Raw genomic sequence first — 808 nt, 5'->3', positions numbered from 1 at the left:
GTGTCTAGTACCTATGCAGGCTGTTCTCGGGAGACAAGCAGGAAGAAAATGAAACATCTGCTCTGCTTCCTGGTTTTGATCCTCATTTCTGGAGTAGGAGGCTTTGATCTTGTTATCGACGAAATCCCAGATGTGAGTATTTCCAGGCAGGGCCTAGGTCTCCCTTCCTTACTGAAGTCAACATCGAAGCTGCAGCTGGCTTCAGTGGGAGCAGAGTTGGGTCACTGTTCACAGCTCTGCTTGTATCTCGTGAATTCTCTTCTACTTTTAGCTGTAAATGGGATTGTTCTGATGGCTGGACCTGTCATTCGTAGTGTTGCTTTTTTAATATTATTAAAGTTGGGATAGTATGGGCATAGCTCCAAATTTGTTTTCAAGCAGGATTCATATTTTTACCTCAATTTTGCCTCTTCTGGTGGTTTTAACCTTTAAACATTCAAGTGGCTTCTACTCTTAGATATTCAGCATATTTTATATCCTGTTTCCCTGGAATAAGCAGAAACAGATCACCTAGATATCTTTGTGGATGGGATCCGCAGTACGGACCAATATGAACCTCAGCAAAGCTTCATATGGACTCAGGTTTTTGTTAACAGGAATTCAGATGTGGAGTTAAGATCCTATTGACCATACATTCCTCAGCAGAGGGATGAGATAATTTATAGAAGAGCTTGTAATTGCTTAGGATAGTACAATGATGAAAAGTATAGTCATAGCTTTGACTCTGAAGCTGAGTCCAAATTTAAACCCCCAGACTCAGGTGAACTTAGATTTGAGTGTCTACACCCATTTCCACATTGCTGTATTG

General features: G+C 41.1%; 1 protein-coding gene across 1 annotated transcript in view; it reads left to right on the top strand.

Moving 5' to 3' along the window:
- LOC104622926 (inter-alpha-trypsin inhibitor heavy chain H2-like) overlaps window positions 1–808 on the top strand; it is a gene marked incomplete at its 3' end in the record, with an annotated part of 22,589 nt that continues 21,781 nt past the window's right edge. The window contains exon 1 of the mRNA XM_010289853.1: window positions 1–132. Coding sequence (XP_010288155.1) covers window positions 49–132 — 84 coding nt within the window. The remainder of the gene's footprint in view (window positions 133–808) is intronic.

The sequence above is a fragment of the Phaethon lepturus genome, unplaced genomic scaffold, assembly GCF_000687285.1.
Source record: "Phaethon lepturus isolate BGI_N335 unplaced genomic scaffold, ASM68728v1 scaffold1966, whole genome shotgun sequence".
NCBI lineage: Eukaryota > Metazoa > Chordata > Aves > Phaethontiformes > Phaethontidae > Phaethon > Phaethon lepturus.
The sequence above is the reverse complement of the archived record's forward strand: the minus strand, read 5'-3'. Positions and strand labels throughout refer to the sequence as shown.